At 44.7% G+C, this 14,616-nt stretch overlaps 2 protein-coding genes across 8 annotated transcripts in view; one reads left to right on the top strand and one right to left on the bottom strand.

Moving 5' to 3' along the window:
- LOC110503875 (septin-4) overlaps nucleotides 1–7,530 on the top strand; it is an 80,140-nt gene extending 72,610 nt beyond the window's left edge. For 5 of the 6 annotated variants that reach the window (XM_021582448.2, XM_036961594.1, XM_021582446.2 and 2 more), the window contains 9 exons: nucleotides 27–210; nucleotides 295–418; nucleotides 724–858; nucleotides 1,569–1,686; nucleotides 1,927–2,028; nucleotides 2,549–2,645; nucleotides 4,625–4,787; nucleotides 4,991–5,090; nucleotides 6,682–7,530. In XM_021582448.2, the coding sequence (XP_021438123.1) occupies nucleotides 27–210; nucleotides 295–418; nucleotides 724–858; nucleotides 1,569–1,686; nucleotides 1,927–2,028; nucleotides 2,549–2,645; nucleotides 4,625–4,787; nucleotides 4,991–5,090; nucleotides 6,682–6,750 (1,092 nt within the window). In that variant the 3' untranslated portion in view covers nucleotides 6,751–7,530. The remainder of the gene's footprint in view (nucleotides 1–26; nucleotides 211–294; nucleotides 419–723; nucleotides 859–1,568; nucleotides 1,687–1,926; nucleotides 2,029–2,548; nucleotides 2,646–4,624; nucleotides 4,788–4,990; nucleotides 5,091–6,681) is intronic. The other variant, XM_021582445.2, reaches the window with a different exon arrangement.
- A 1,963-nt stretch (nucleotides 7,531–9,493) lies between these two features.
- LOC110503874 (max-binding protein MNT) overlaps nucleotides 9,494–14,616 on the bottom strand; it is a 31,819-nt gene continuing 26,696 nt past the window's right edge. For both annotated transcript variants that reach the window (XM_036961591.1, XM_021582444.2), the window contains one exon: nucleotides 9,494–11,888. In XM_036961591.1, the coding sequence (XP_036817486.1) occupies nucleotides 10,963–11,888 (926 nt within the window). In that variant the 3' untranslated portion in view covers nucleotides 9,494–10,962. The remainder of the gene's footprint in view (nucleotides 11,889–14,616) is intronic.

The following is a 14,616-nucleotide window of genomic DNA, read 5'->3' as shown; positions in this document are numbered from 1 at the left end:
GGCGTCTGTTTCTCTTGCTTTCACAGGACCAAGACAAGGACTATGTGGGCTTTGCCACACTGCCAAACCAGGTGCACCGTAAGTCTGTCAAGAAGGGCTTTGACTTCACCCTGATGGTAGCAGGGGAGTCTGGTCTGGGCAAGTCCACCCTGGTCAACAGCCTCTTCCTCACAGACCTCTACAAGGACAGGAAGCTACTCAACGCTGAGGGTAAGGTGGCCATTTTGGTGTCTCATCTTCTGAATGAATGATATAAATGGCCAGCTGCTAAGGAAATGTGTGTTTTAACCCCAGAGCGGATCACTCAGACAGTGGAGATCACTAAACACACAGTGGACATTGAGGAGAAGGGCGTCAAGCTGAAGCTCACCATCGTAGACACCCCTGGCTTTGGAGACGCTGTCAATAACACTGAATGGTATATGTCAAACATCCTTCCTTCATAGGACTCTTCTTTGGTGTCAGGAAAACATGAAACAACTCAACTCCTATTATGATCCTAAGGCAGAGCTGAGTAAGTTCGAGGTATTGAGTTGATCTTAACCTTTGGATATACGCGGTAGTCTTCAATACAGTCGTCAAACTTTTTTTGCTATTAGGCTTTGTATTGTTACATGAAGCAGTTTGAGGTTCAGTTGCAGTATAGCTCAGTGTACAGTAGGGGAATGACTGTCTGCATTGCCTCAGTGCTGGTGTGTCTCTGTGTCTCCCCCACCGCCCTAGCTGGAAGTCAGTGGCGGACTACATTGACCAGCAGTTTGAGCAGTACTTCAGGGACGAGAGTGGACTGAACAGGAAGAACATCCAAGATAACAGAGTTCACTGCTGCCTCTACTTCATCTCTCCCTTCGGACACGGGTACGTCAGCTACGACATGTCGTCTCTGTCTCAATACTCTTTAAACGTAGTCCTTCTATTGAGACCGACATATTGGCTGTGTCTCAATACTCTTAGAATTGTTTATTTTCCCCTTCTACCTTCCTTCCTTCACTACCACCGAGAGGGTTTCCACTATGCACCATGTTGGTTTGCACCATGTTCCATGCATTCTAAATGCATTGTGGTTTTCGTGGAATCTAGAACCACCCTGCTCTGCTGCCTCCAGGGAAATGTGCATCTGGTGCAGTGCTAAACGTTCTATCCATTTTGAGGGGCAGATGCTGCAGTACTGAACTTTCTCTCCAATTGTCGGTGTAAATGCTGATGCAGTACTTTTGTCTGAGCTTACCGTCTGTTTTACACCACTGTGTTCATTGAAAGGAAAAATCTTGAGCACCATCATTAGCGCTTAAGCACTGCTGCAAACCTGTTATAAGGAAACAACTCCCTCTGCTGACCAATATTAGATACTACTACAATCCTTGAAAATATGGTTTATGAGGATTACCGCAATTATCTCTTAACCATATCCAAATTTTGTCAGTGTTGTCTATGCCCATGTTTCCACATGTACAGTGTGTTTTTTTGGTTTTCTCAGTGCTGACTTGTTGTCCCTAATTCTAAGTTGCTCTGGTAACTTACTCTGCGAAATCACGAAAAATGTATGTCATGTCTTGTATCTGTCTCAGCCTGAGGCCTCTGGATGTGGAGTTTATGAAGGCCCTTCATGAGAAGGTCAACATTGTGCCAATCCTGGCCAAGGCAGACACACTCACACCCACTGAGGTCAAGAAAAAGAAATTCAAGGTAAGCCCTCTCAAACTGGCTTTTCTATCTGTGTCTGCTTGTCTGAATACCATGGCTCTGTACAAATAAGAAATGGACGGGGGACATTGGTTTCAGCAAATTTCTGAAATATCTATTTTTATTTCCAGGTGGCTGTTTTGATGGATTTGTTTTTGCTCCTTGTTCTTTTGTCCATCCTCAATCACAGGATTTGAAACAGTAGTTGAATCCTCTTCTCTCTGTCCCTCCATCTTCCTGTAGATCCGAGAGGAGATCCAGCAGTATGGGATTAAGATCTACCAGTTCCCAGACTGTGACTCTGATGAGGACGAGGACTTCAAACAGCAGGATCAGGAGCTCAAGGTGAACCACATTTATCCAAACCTCACATCACTAGTTGAGGAAGTATGGCAACCTAAAGGACACTAGTCATCATAAACAACCTGTCTGCAGTACAGGAATGCAGGGTTAGGAAACCCAGATTACAGATGTCCGTAACCATGTTATTATTGAGCACACAGCCTTAAAGTCATCTGTTTGTGAATTCTATTCATCTCTGTGTGCACCTGTGCATTAGAGGGCAGACTGTGTCTGTGCAGCCAGGACAGGCCAGAATGTTGTTTTGGTAGATAAATGGTGTCTCAGTCTCTCCCCCTCATAGAACCTTGTCTGTGACCTCAAGTGCCCTGACGGTGTGCTCTGTCCATTCAAAGTAGGGGGGAGAGAGAGATGGAGAAATGGGTAGATCTGCAATGCAGCATTTTCCACTGACTGCATTACCTCATCATAACCACAGATATATTCCTCCCTCTTTGTACTTTATTCACTTCATTCATATTCACCTCTCCTGCTCTCTCTCCCTACCCCTGTCTCCCTCCTCCAGGACAGTATACCGTTTGCGGTGATCGGCAGCAACACGGTGGTGGAGGCCAAAGGGAAGAGGGTCCGGGGTCGTCTTTATCCCTGGGGCATCGTGGAAGGTAACACCATCATTATTTAGTTATTGTGTGTCGGGGTCTTATTATGTTAGGGTTGAACTGGGATGTGGACATGAAGCTAGGGTTAGGGTAGTGGTTGTAGACTGGGGTAGTGGTTGTAGACTGGGGTAGTGGTTGTAGACTGGGGTAGTGGTTGTAGACTGGGGTAGTGGTTGTAGACTGGGGTAGTGGTTGTAGACTGGGGTAGTGGTTGTAGACTGGGGTAGTGGTTGTAGACTGGGGTAGTGGTTGTAGACTGTGGTAGTGGTTGTAGACTGTGGTAGTGGTTGTAGACTGGGGTAGTGGTTGTAGACTATGGTTAGGGTAGTGGTTGTAGGTTAGGGTAGTGGTTGTAGACTAGGGTTAGGGTAGTAGTTGTAGACTAGGGTAGTGGTTGTAGACTGGGGTAGTGGTTGGAGACTGGGGTAGTGGTTGGAGACTGGGGTAGTGGTTGTAGACTGGGGTTATGATAGTGGTTGTAGACTGGGGTAGTGGTTGTAGACTAGGGTAGTGGTTGTAGACTGGGGTTATGATAGTGGTTGTAGGTTAGGGTAGTGGTTGTAGACTGGGGTTATGATAGTGGTTGTAGACTGGGGTAGTGGTTGTAGACTGGGGTTATGATAGTGGTTGTAGACTATGGTTAGGGTAGTGGTTGTAGGTTAGGGTAGTGGTTGTAGACTGGGGTAGTGGTTGTAGGTTAGGGTAGTGGTTGTAGGTTAGGGTAGTGGTTGTAGGTTAGGGTAGTGGTTGTAGGTTAGGGTAGTGGTTGTAGACTAGGGTTAGGGTAGTAGTTGTAGACTAGGGTAGTGGTTGTAGGTTAGGGTAGTGGTTGTAGGTTAGGGTAGTGGTTGTAGACTATGGTTAGGGTAGTGGTTGTAGGTTAGGGTAGTAGTTGTAGACTAGGGTAGTGGTTGTAGACAGGGGTAGTGGTTGTAGACTGGGGTAGTGGTTGGAGACTGGGGTAGTGGTTGGAGACTGGGGTAGTGGTTGGAGACTGGGGTAGTGGTTGGAGACTGGGGTAGTGGTTGGAGACTGGGGTAGTGGTTGGAGACTGGGGTTATGGTAGTGGTTGTAGACTAGGGTTAGGGTAGTAGTTGTAGACTAGGGTAGTGGTTGTAGACTGGGGTAGTGGTTGGAGACTGGGGTAGTGGTTGGAGACTGGGGTAGTGGTTGGAGACTGGGGTAGTGGTTGGAGACTGGGGTAGTGGTTGGAGACTGGGGTAGTGGTTGGAGACTGGGGTAGTGGTTGGAGACTGGGGTAGTGGTTGGAGACTGGGGTTATTGTAGTGGTTGGAGACTGGGGTAGTGGTTGTAGACTGAGGTTATGGTAGTGGTTGTAGACTGGGGTAGTGGTTGTAGACTGAGGTTATGGTAGTGGTTGTAGACTGGGGTTATGGTAGTGGTTGTAGACTGGGGTAGTGGTTGTAGACTGGGGTTATGATAGTGGTTGTAGACTGGGGTAGTGGTTGTAGACTAGGGTAGTGGTTGTAGACTGGGGTTATGATAGTGGTTGTAGACTGGGGTTATGATAGTGGTTGTAGACTAGGGTAGTGGTTGTAGACTGGGGTTATGATAGTGGTTGTAGACTGGGGTAGTGGTTGTAGACTGGGGTTATGATAGTGGTTGTAGACTGGGGTAGTGGATATAGACTGGGGTTATGATAGTGGTTGTAGACTGTGGTAGTGGTTGTAGACTAGGGTAGTGGTTGTAGACTGGGGTAGTGGTTGGAGACTGGGGTAGTGGTTGGAGACTAGGGTAGTGGTTGTAGACTGGGGTTATGATAGTGGTTGTAGACTGGGGTTATGATAGTGGTTGTAGACTAGGGTAGTGGTTGTAGACTAGGGTAGTGGTTGTAGACTAGGGTAGTGGATGTAGACTACGGTTAGGGTAGTTGAAGAACAGGTTTAGGGTTGAACCGGGATGTGGACATGAGAGGTTTAGGGAAACACTGCCCTAACCTAACACTCTGTTACTCTTGACAGTGGAGAACTCGGCGCACTGTGACTTTGTGAAGCTGAGGAACATGTTGGTGAGGACACACATGCAGGACCTGAAGGATGTGACACGGGAGACCCACTATGAGAACTACAGGGCTCACTGCATTCAGAGCATGACCCGCATGGTGGTGAAGGAACGCAACCGCAAGTACGGACACACACACACTGCCAGTCATATGTTGTTTATAGCTTCGATCAGGTATCTTAAGGCTGCACATATTGTTACTCCTATACATACATAATGTAGCTCAAGTACAATTCACACTAACATATAGTCACGAACTCTAACAACATATACACCCACATACTGTTAACCATATTGTCTTTCTCCACTCTACTCTACTACCTTAGTAAACTGACCAGGGAGAGCGGCACAGACTTCCCCATCCCTGTGATACCAAGTACCACAGACACCGAGACGGAGAAGCTGATCCGAGAGAAAGACGAAGAGGTACCACGACGACACTCAGACCCAACTCTAGAACCCCACTCTGACCCAGGCCTAGATCCAGGGGCTGAACCTGAGGCCTCCTGAGTCCTCCAGGCTGTCAGTCATACAGTATATACATTCCATCCATACATGCAGGTGCCCCTGAAGACCCCAGTCAGGTGGTGGGATTGTGGTCTGGTTTGAGGAAGGGTCAGGGGTGACAGTCGGCCCCTACAACAGCACCCAGCCCTGGGATGCACATGAACTGTAGGAGAAGACTAGACTAGATCTGAGTACAAATAATGTTTTATATTAAAATACTATTTGAACCCAGGTCTGGCTGTAGAATATAATATGCCAGGTCACATTGCCTGGGTAGAGTAGTGTTGTAGATGGAAAGAAGCCCTGGTTCTCTTCTCCCTGTTTGAGTTTGTCCCTGTCCGAATGCACCATGGTGCCAATTTCATATAATTATTTATTTGTTATTTGTTTTATGATTAAAAGCTGATGAAGTTCTTTAAGGTTAACACTACCTCAACAAAAATGCCCTAACCTGAGATTTCGAATACAATACCCTGTGACCCACGTGCGCAACTTGAGTTTTGGCGCAGCTCTTCCATTGATATCAGTGCATCATTTACGCAAAATTCAAGGTAGATTCCCCCCTGAATGACATGAGCCATTAAAATAATTATACATTATTTTCTGTTTTTTTCCTCATTTTTGTAACCCTTTCCATTGTTTAAACGTTTAAACACAAAACTGTCGCCATAATTTCGATATGCGTGTGGGATTGGGGGGGATGCTATGCAGGGCAAATGCGTGTCTGCAAGCACCATATCTTTCTCACTCATACTGCATATCACAGTATTGAATTAACAGGCTTTACATGTAGTAATTACGGAAATGAATGTGTGTACTTGACTGAACATACACAGTCACCAGGCTCGTTTACGTGGTCTCCAGACAGAGCGAATGGGGTGCCAAATCGTATCAATCAGTTGTTCTCCACTGGCTTGGTGGTCATTGGATAGGGCTTGGTCATTGGTGCAGTGACGTAGAAGTAATGGGTGTTTTCCAGGCCACCTGGACTGTATACATGAATTAACACACGCATCCATCATCGGGTCACATGGTTTGAAGACAGAATAGACTGGGGTGGCAAATCGTATCAATCAGTTATCTGTCAGCACTTTTGGCTTGGTTGTGATTGGATACCGCTTGGTTATTGGTGCAGTCATGTGGAAGTAATGGTTGTGTTCCAGGCCACCTACATTGCAGCCATGAAATGTTGGCAATCACTACTTCAGCATTTGTAGTGTTCTGAGACGGTCAGATCTGTGCAAATGTGAAAGTAATGTTTAGCATTATAGGAATCCATCAATATGACTTAACAATCTGATAGTCTGGTATGGGGAATCCTATTGATCTGTTGTCACATAGCTGGCTTTGTTGTGATTGGTAGCTCTTGGTTATTGGTGCACTCACATGGAAGTAATACGTTGGTATGAGGTTCTAAACCCTGTGAGCATCTCCTCAGTCCCCACTTGTGGAGTTTTGTATTGCTGCATTTCGAGTGTGTTTGACTGACAATGGCCTCTTCTCTCTACAGTTGCGGCGAATGCAAGAGATGCTCACAAAGATCCAGGAACAGATGCACACGCAGAAGGAGGCCTATTAACCAAGGCTACTACTAGAACCCCTTTCCCCTGTGTAAATATAGGCCCCTTCTTTCCACTACTAGGGTGGGCACCCCTAGTACCACTCTACTCTAGTCCACAAACATTGTCTGCTCCAGCTCATCCAACCCCAACTGCCACCACTCCTCATTTAGTCAATAACCCTCACTATCAGAGACTGATCCAAGACCAGGCATGAGGCATTTTACAGACAGGAGTTGGCATGGTGAGAAGTTTCTTCTTCCAACAACATGGAAGCCTTGCATCTCCACACCTGTTGTGGAAACTCTAACAGTAATAACGGGCACCCCTGTCAGGTGCCATTGCTAGAGCACAACACCGGTCCGGACAGCACAGACCTAACCACCTGCTTGTCCTTACAGGGTTATGGCCGGGTCCTGCCTGCCTGCCTTCCACCCATAGTTTATATGTGGTCTTGTCAAAAGATAACTTTTTGCCCTCCAGTTTTGTCGCTAATGTTCCTTGATGTTTCTCCTTAGTGAACTCTAACCCCTGACATTGGTTAAGGGATAGACTGTAGAGCATGTGTTGTCCTGTCCCTCTGCTAGGTGTTTGAAAGTTTATATTGTAACAAGTTTAGATGTGTGGTCTTAACCAACCTAGACAAGGTATGGTTTGAGGGAGGTTGGCCTGCCAGATTTGTATTTTTTTGTCATGCACAATTTTTTCCCAAGAGCATTTTTAAAAGGTCAATACTGTAGATGGGAATCTTTTTTTTACTATTACAGGATTGCATCTATCACTTGTAATTATTTTATTTGCATTGCTACACAGAATAGCAAGAAATTCCTTGTTGTGGAATGAATGACAAATGTTACTGAAGTAGTGTTGTGTGTTTTTGGACAAATGTATGTTAATAGGGCTAATTAGTTTCCTTCATGTTTCCAGTTCTAGCATGCTCAAATCTGGGTTGTTTGTTCTTGTATTTAACTGACAAAGGAAACCCACTACTTACAGTTCTGATATCTGTAATGATAGATTGAGTTTCCTGGAATATTGTTGACTTGCAGCTCTCCAGGGTCGTGTTCAGGATCTTGTTAAAACTTTTTGCAGCAAAAACCAAAATGTGTGTTCTTAGAATGGGATTCAATCCGATTATAGACATTGTGACTTTTAAAGGCAATTTCAGATTGAGCTGACATGCACATTTACGTGATAGGATCTCAGCAAACGTGGGGGACATTGCCTTTTTAAAACCCGAGATCGGACTGAATCCCAGCCCGAATGGACAAGTTCAGGCAGTAACTCCCCGTAGAATTATTACATATTTTTTTACTGAACACGACCCAAAAGGAGAAAAGAGCAGGCTTGAGCTACTTAAGTGCCAGTCAAGAGACGCTGGCCTGGGGACCAAGCAGACAGGACAAGCCCCTTAATTCTGCCGGATGTCAGGGGTTAGAGAATGACCGGATCGCCTCGTATCTTCTAGAAGTGTCTGACATAGCAAGCCTTCATTCATGGGTTGATGTACTCCGTAGACTTGATGTTGATTGTGGACAGTAAGTATACACCTACTCTTGTGAAGTACATATGTTTGAGTGGATGGTTTTATTATGCAGTCAAAACAAGAAATCATGTAATTATTATTTAGGCGTTTTCAACTTCCACGTGTCCCCACAATAATTTTGGCTTTAAATAAGTTTTATAAGATGAATAGTTGTGTATTTATTTTCCTCGGGTGCAAATATGAGGTCATTCACAAGGAACAAGTCATGAGATACATGTTTTGGATTGTATGAAAATATGCCAGATGTGTCTTTCTCTTTGTAAGCAACATTGATTATATTTTTTATTTACCCTCCTCCCCGCCATCAATGCTTAGATTCACCTAGAGACCCAGTCCAAAATCGCAAGGACAGGATATTTTCCCCCATGTTTTATAAGAATGTCCTTTTTGTCATACTACGTTTTGGAATATTTATTAGATAAATAACTTTGGCCGGGATTCATTTCAATCTCAGATTTGGACAATGCGCCAATTAATCCGACATATGCAGCATTTACTGTGAATATGGGCTCTGCTAACGAGGGAATTTGCATTTTGGACAAAACGTGCTCGTATTGAACCCGGGCCTTTATAAAGTCATGAGGAAGAGAAAGGATTCAATGAATTGTAGTAAAAAAAATCTGCATCTTAACTTCATCCTAGATATTTTCTACTACTCGTATTTTGATGGTGTTGCTGATTGAGCCTACCACAAATATTCTCCAAAACCTAAACTTGTTATGAAATTGACCAAAGCAAGAAGTTAAGTATCTTAAGCATAATGTTTTTCCTCTTTTTACATAATGGACAATACGATCTAAACGCAACCCAAATAGAACTACCCAAAGGGAAAACAATGTTATCCCAGAAAACGGCTAGCATAAAAATCTATGAACCCAAATCAATCTACATGCAACAGAAATCTTACACACAATCCATTCAATTTTTCATAAATATGAGCACTTCTACCATGTCCACTGTTCCCACAAACATTCAGATTAAGTGAAGAGGGACACCATTTGTAAACCAGTTTAATTGTGGTTAAGTAGCAGATCAAAGTGCTAGAAGTTAAAAGTTTAATGTTGGCTACACAGGTTGTCATAAGTGTAGTGGAAGGCAAACATTGAGAATCTAGATACGTTATGACCAGGCATACCAGATAATATGGTTGGTGGAGAAAGATGTCAGAGCTTCGTAGGTGACTGCCCTACAATGTCGTTTAACCCCAAACTGCCTCATTTAAATTCTCTACCATGACACTGCCAAAGGCCTTTGTTTTAACAAGTTCACTGCTGCAACACAATCAATAAACAAGACATTCCTCACTATATTACACATAGATATATATATACTCCAGGAACGATTTGCAGTGCTTGTGCCTGCTATGCTGGTTCCTGCTATTATTAAAACAAATGAGGCAATATGTAGTCACTTGAGTATTGTCATTTTCATCCTGTGCTAAATTGAGTGGTTGTTCAGTTTCATGAAAAGTCATCACGTTCACATGTGCATGGTGGGAATGCTGACATTTTGGGTTGGATTCCTGCTTGGGCCACATCCACTGAATACATGTCATTACAAAATAGTCTGACCATTGTGTGTTTTACCAGCAGGGGGAGCCTGTGGAGCCATATGACAGTGCTGCAGTAGGAGGGGAGCACATGGCATGGCTAGGCCAGGCCATGTTTTAGGTTAGACTCCACAGCCATGTGCCTGGGTAGAGGGGGAGGTCCCTGCAATCATATTCTCAATGTGGTCCTTTATGGTGCTTAGTTGTTAGAGCACACACACAAACTGATCCCATGCTGACACGCCACCAATCACACACTGCCTGTCTGTCTCTCTGACCCCAATTCAGCACGTCTGAAATTGGACGCTTTGCCTTCTGAATGGTCACATCAGGGTCCGTATCCACAAAGCGCCTCAGAGTGCTTGTCTAGAATCAGTTTAGTCTTTTAAATCATAATGAATAAGATTATATGGACAGATCGTAGATCAGCACTCAGATGATTGGTAGATATATGCCCTGGCATTAGTGGTAGACTTCAGTTAAATCTAATACCTTGGTGCTTGATAGTGGCACCATCAGTCATTTGTAGTGTGGTTTTTAAATACTCTTGGCTGTGGAATACATGTAGCAGAAATATAAAACCGATCTGGAGTGAATATATGCAGGTCTGACTGCATTCAACATTCGAGGACTCCCTTCTCTCACTCTTAGCTGCTGTTTTGCTTCTGCAGATATGAACACTGAGGGCCAGATAAAATGTATCTATGTGATCCTCTCCACTGCATCCTGTACAATAACATCAAGATGATCCTCCTGGACATCGTACTCAGCCCAACAACAACATTGGCTCTTTTACCTCAACCATTATAAAGAGGTTTCTTTTTGGAATGTTCTGAGTTACTCCTTATAGACAGCTGTACTGCCTCAGTTAATAATGCAGCTTGTGATTCATCAGTGAATATAGGAACTGCGTTCAGTATGAAGACTCGTCCATTTGTTTGTCAGTACAGTAGTCCTGGTGCCTGCCTCGCTCTGGGCCTGCCTTGGGCTCGGAGTCTGGGCTGGCTCCTGTCCGGCTGGTCTGCTCTGAGGCAGATGGTCTCCAGGTCTGACTCTGGCCACCTCAGGGTGGGTGTGGCCTGTTCATGTCCTTGGTTCTCAGGCTAGCTTCAGGATGGCTCTGGCCTGGTTCAGAAATCAGGCTAGCTTCAAAGTGCTAACGGGGAATGAGGGCATGGTCACCATAGTTACAGGGTTCAGCAGCTGTGGGTGATGTGCCACCACCTGGGCACCAACTCCCATCTGCTTTCCCATGATGGTGGTTGTGCCCTGGTTGGGGACAGTACCATTGACCTGAGCATGGGTGATGGTATGGGTGATGTGGCCCACCATGGCTGGCTGGGTGACAGCCACAGGTTGGGGGTAGATGGTGGGTAGATGGTGCTGGCCCAGGTGGGTAACAGGGTGGACGGTGATGTGTCCGATGGGCTGATGGTGCCCTGGGGCCAGCTGCATGGAGGCTGAGGAGGAGGGGGCTAGGTGGGTGAGGTGCTTGGCTCCTCCAGATGAAGTCTGGGCCTGGATGACGTGGTTGACGGCCTGGATGACGGAGGCGTGGGAAGCCGAGCCGTGGGCGATGACCGTGGGCTGCAGGCTGGGGGCCTTTACCATGTGTGTGTGAGCCGGGAAGAGGGTGGTAGGGGAGGTTACGATGTGTGTGTGGGCCGGGAAGAGGGTGCTAGGAGAGGTTACGATGTGTGTGTGGGCCGGGAAGAGGGTGCTAGGAGAGGTTACGATGTGTGTGTGGGCAGGGAAGAGGGTGCTAGGGGAGGTTACGATGTGTGTGTGGGCCGATAGGAGGGCCTGGATAGGGGTGGTGGTGATGCTGGATGTTGGGGCTGAGACAGGCAGGGCTGACAGCAGGTGGGGGTGAAGCTGGGGCTGGGGGTGTGTTTGGGCCTTGTGTTGGCTGGAGATGTGTTGGGTGAGGTTGGAGGTAGTGGGGGTTATGGGAGTGGGGGTCACAGTCTTGCACAACTCAGGCTGTATGGCTTGTTGAGGCATGGTGGGTAAGGCTGTCGGTGCTGCCGGAACATTCTCTTCATCCATGTCGTCTTCACCCTCTGGGACACAGAAAGAACACGTTAATAACTTTACCTTTGATTGTAAAAGCAAATTACATCTCAGATTTCATCGCTTTGTACATTCTTATAACACTGTGTAGGAACAAGTGTAGATGGGTCTTACTATAAATAATGGGGGGGAAACAAAAATGATTTTCATGAAGTTCCACGTGTACTTAGTTCCACGTGTACTTAGAGGAATGAAAGTGAATATGCAAATTGGACAACAGGACTATACATCCTTTAACTTGCTAATGAACCCTGCTTAAAGTCAAGACTTTCAGGGACTTTTTCCAAGCACTGGAATTGTGAAGGACATCAATGTTATACAATGTATATAAATTGTACATAGTGCCTAATATAGAACCCCTCCCCATTCATAAAGTAAGCCATTACCAATAATGCATTTTTAGCCCTTGATATTATTATTACCTGTCTAAATAGATTGGATGCATAGCGATGTTTTTATATATGTAACCAATGTGGCCGACACATAAACCATGAATAGCAATATAACTAAATCTCACCATTTCAATCCCAGACATGTTTTGTTTCTAATGGAAGGATTTGTATGGAAAGCCAAGTTCATGTAGTTTACTTCAAGCCCCTTGTATTGTTTAACATGGAAAATGAAACACGTCATTTCATTACCAGATTAAATTATGAATAAGCCCACTAAGCTATGTAATTTGTCATTATATCCAGAATAATTCATAGGAATAGTGTTGGGTGTTGCACAATAGGCCATCCTACACAATTGCGCACAGTAGACAGTTTTTGTGCCTGGGATTGGACAAACTCATTACCTTGATGCTTCCTCTTTTAAATCTAACGAGACCCTGCTGTAAATCAAGCAGACAACAAAACGATCAACATCAATTCGCTAGGGATATCAGATCCAATGTGGATCCAGGCACAACGGTCTTCAATGGCATATCGCCTGAGACAAAAATATTCTGGACATTCATCACAAACACCTTTACTGTAGCACTTGGTGTGTGCAAAAGCTGTTAATCACTTGACTGTCTTTTGGAAATGTCCTTCCCGGATCAGATGTGTGAAAATATCAGCTGGACATCAAATTGGCATCCAACAAGTATTATGCATAATTATTGAAGAACCACGTTAACGACAGTATCAAGGTGACTCTTTCAGTTAGAAGCTTTACATTTTGCAATGCTTACGTTCTTTTGGATTTGTGCACCCATGAAAACTGTTTTCACCCCGTAACATAAGGAGACAGAAAATGTCATGTAGTTACTGCATTTCTGAGATCTCAATAGAAAAAAAAAAAAAAACTGTCAGTTAGATCCAGGACTCAAGTTCAATGTCTAATTTAACTGATTAATATATGATAATGACAACTTGCACTGCCATAAATTGCTGAAATAATGGCATTGTAGTTTCATTGGAGTGGTGTATAAAATGGCATTGTAGTTTCATTGGAGTGGTGTATAAAATGGCATTGTAGTTTAATTGGAGTGGTGTATAAAATGGCATTGTAGTTTCAAATTATGCTGGAAAATAAGTATTTGGTCAATAACAAAAGTTCTCTCAGTACTTTGTTATATACCCTTTGTTGGCAATGACAGAGGTCAAACGTTTTCTGTAAGTCTTCACAAGGTTTTCACACGCTGGTATTTTGGCCCATTCCTCCATACAGATCTCCTCTAGAGCAGTGATGTTTTGGGGCTGTTGCTGGGCAACACGGACTTTCAACTCCCTCCAAAGATTTTCTATGGGGTTGAGATCTGGAGACTGGCTAGGCCACTCCAGGACCTTGAAATGTTTCTTATGAAGCCACTACTTCGTTGCCCGGGCGGTGTGTTTGGGATCATTGTCATGCTGAAAGACCCAGCCACGTTTCATCTCCAATGCCCTTGCTGATGGAAGGAGGTTTTCACTCAACATCTCATGATACATGGCCCCATTCATTCTTTCCTTTACACGGATCAGTCGTCCTGGTCCCTTTGCAGAAAAACATCCCCAAAGCATGATCTTTCCACCCCCATGCTTCACAGTAGGTATGGTGTTCTTTGGATGCAACTCAGCATTCTTTGTCCTCCAAACACGACGAGTTGAGTTTTTACCAAAAAGTTATACTTTGGTTTCATCTGACCATATGACATTCTCCCAATCTTCTTCTGGATCATCCAAATGCTCTCTAGCAAACTTCAGACGGGCCTGGACATGTACTGGCTTAAGCAGGGGGACACGTCTGGCACTGCAGGATTTGAGTCCCTGGCGGCGTAGTGTGTTACTGATGGTAGGCTTTGTTACTTTGGTCCCATCTCTCTGCAGGTCATTCACTAGGGCCCCCCGTGTGGTTCTGGGATTTTTGCTCACTGTTCTTGTGATCATTTTGACCCCATGGGGTGAGATTTTGCGTGGAGCCCCAGATCGAGGGAGATTATCAGTGGTCTTGTATGTCTTCCATTTCCTAATAATTGCTCCCACAGTTGATTTTTTCAAACCAAGCTGCTTACCCATTGCAGATTCAGTCTTCCCAGCCTGGTGCAGGTCTACAATTTTGTTTCTGGTGTCCTTTGACAGCTCTTTGGTCTTGGCCATAGTGGAGTTTGGAGTGTGACTATTTGAGGTTGTGGACAGGTGTCAATGTGATTTTCTGGATTTTTTTTCCTCATTTTGTCTTTCATAGTTTAAGTGTAACTATGATGAAAGTTACAGGCCTCTCTCATCTTTTTAAGTGGGAGAACTTGCACAATTG

The sequence above is a fragment of the Oncorhynchus mykiss genome, chromosome 24 (genome assembly GCF_013265735.2).
Source record: "Oncorhynchus mykiss isolate Arlee chromosome 24, USDA_OmykA_1.1, whole genome shotgun sequence".
NCBI lineage: Eukaryota > Metazoa > Chordata > Actinopteri > Salmoniformes > Salmonidae > Oncorhynchus > Oncorhynchus mykiss.
This window is presented reverse-complemented; position numbering and strand designations above follow the sequence as displayed.